Source organism: Aptenodytes forsteri, unplaced genomic scaffold, assembly GCF_000699145.1.
Source record: "Aptenodytes forsteri isolate BGI_AS27 unplaced genomic scaffold, ASM69914v1 Scaffold492, whole genome shotgun sequence".
NCBI classification, from domain to species: domain Eukaryota; kingdom Metazoa; phylum Chordata; class Aves; order Sphenisciformes; family Spheniscidae; genus Aptenodytes; species Aptenodytes forsteri.
In genome coordinates this window covers 1003782-1005619 of record NW_008794172.1, presented here as the reverse complement: position 1 = coordinate 1005619, position 1838 = coordinate 1003782, and the positions used below count along the sequence as shown (strand labels likewise).

At 69.7% G+C, this 1838-nt stretch overlaps 1 protein-coding gene across 1 annotated transcript in view; it reads right to left on the bottom strand.

The window, feature by feature from the left end:
• Positions 1 to 8: 8 nt before the first annotated feature.
• RAMP2 (receptor activity modifying protein 2) overlaps positions 9 to 1838 on the bottom strand; it is a 3568-nt gene continuing 1738 nt past the window's right edge. Inside the window, exons 2-4 of the mRNA XM_009282854.2 lie at positions 1269 to 1379; positions 801 to 903; positions 9 to 340 (exon numbers count right to left, since the gene is read on the bottom strand). Coding sequence (XP_009281129.1) covers positions 85 to 340; positions 801 to 903; positions 1269 to 1379 — 470 coding nt within the window. The 3' untranslated portion in view covers positions 9 to 84. The remainder of the gene's footprint in view (positions 341 to 800; positions 904 to 1268; positions 1380 to 1838) is intronic.

Genomic DNA, 1838 nt, shown 5'->3' with positions numbered 1-1838 from the left:
GCCCGCTTTCTGCCTGCTTTCTGCCTGCCGCAGGCAGCGGGGCGGGGTGGCCGGGGAACAGCCGCAGGTGCCCGGGCAGCGGCACTAGGGCTGGGCCTTGCCGTCCTTGCTGCGCCAGATGACCAGGGTGACCAGGAAGGGGATGAGGCAGATGGGGGCGATGATCATGGCCAGCAGCACGTCCTCAGGCGGGTCGAAGTAGACCTGGTGCTCCAGGGTGCAGTTGTGGAAGTAGCGGTGGTGGCTCTGGAAGATGTACTGCTCCGCCAGCGCGTTGGGGTAGCCGTAGCGCAGGTGGTCGGCCCAGCCCTCCAGGCAGGCCTGCAGCAAGCTGTAGGGCCTGGGGAGAGAGCCACGGGGTGCTGGGAGGGGACGGGGACGTGCAGGGCATGGGGTGGCTGCGGGACACCAGAGGCACAGACTCCCTGGCCAGCCCCAGCCCCCCCCTGGCCCAGCAGCACCCCTCTGGACTGCCCAGGGCTTGCTCTGCGCCCCGCTGCCTGCACCAGCCAGCCCCGCGCAAGCAGGGGCTACTGGAGGGGAAGGTGGCCCTGGGTCCGTTGGGCCGGGAGCTGGTGGCCTGTCGGCATGGCCCGGGGGCTCTGGCCCCATCAAACACTTTCTGCTGTCCACTCGTGTGGCCATGGGGATGGAGGGGCCACAGGCAATGCCCCCACCAAAGTGTCCGCACGTGCAGCTTCCCCAGTCAAGGACGTCCCTGAAGACGGTCAGAGCCCCTGCCCCCCGCGCCCCTGCAGCACTGCTCGGGAGGGCTCTCCAGCCATCCCGCCGCCCCGTACCTGCTGATGACTTTCCACTCGCACAGCTCTGACGCCGTCACATTCCTCATCAGGTCGACGAAGACCTCCCAGCACTTCTGCGTGATGTTGGTGTACGTCTCCTCTGCAGGGGAAAGGCACTGAGCGTGGGCGGCACACCCCTGCCAGAGCCTGTCACTGCCCACGGCTGCTGGCAAGTGACAACTGGCACCTGGACCGGGGTGGACACAGGCATGGTGGGGGGCTGGACCCCACAGCAACCCCAGGGCGATGCCTAGGAGCACAGCAGGAGGGCAGGCTGCTGCTGGCTGCCCCCACTGTGGCCAGTGCCAGGGAGGGCTCCACGGCAGAGCCTGGCTATTTTGGGGATGGACAGAGAACACATGGCCATGGGAAAGGGGGGGTCACCCTGTAGTGCAGAGCCAGCCCCGGCCAGGGCACCGTCGGCCCCGTGGCACTGCCTGGCCCTCGCTGAGCCCCAGCACTCACCTACGAGCTGGGCCGTCCAGTTGAACACGGCCACGGGTGGGCTTGTCCTGGTGTCCTGGCCAAAACCCTCCGCCTCAGCGCCCGCGTGGCAGAGCCCCGTCCCCAGGAGCGCTGTGGAGGAGAGGGGACAGGGTCAGCGGGGGACAGGCGCTGGCAGGGTCCAGTGCATGGGAGCTGCCCCAGCAGAGGCTGGGGGCTGCAGGAGGGAAACGGTTTCGGGTGTCCCTCAGGGGCCGCTGGAGCCCGCAGTCAGGGCGTGGGGAACCATGCTGCCCAGAGCCTGGTACGCGCTGGGACCAGGGCATCCAGCCCCCCGCATGGGCAGGGGCTGTGGGGAGGGGGCCAGCCAGGCTGCGGGCAGCTGCCCAAGGGCTCGGAGGGGCTGTCTGGGGGCTGCGGGCCCTGGGCCGTGGGTCACAGCACGGGGGAGAGCCGTGCCCCCCCACCCGTGGGGAGCCAGCACCAGGGCCGCCTCACCGCCCTGGGTGGCTGCATTGCAGCCAGACGGGGCTGGGGCAGGAAGAGGAAGCGCTGGCCGCAGCGCAGCACTGCCGGAGAGTCCCTCCGCGT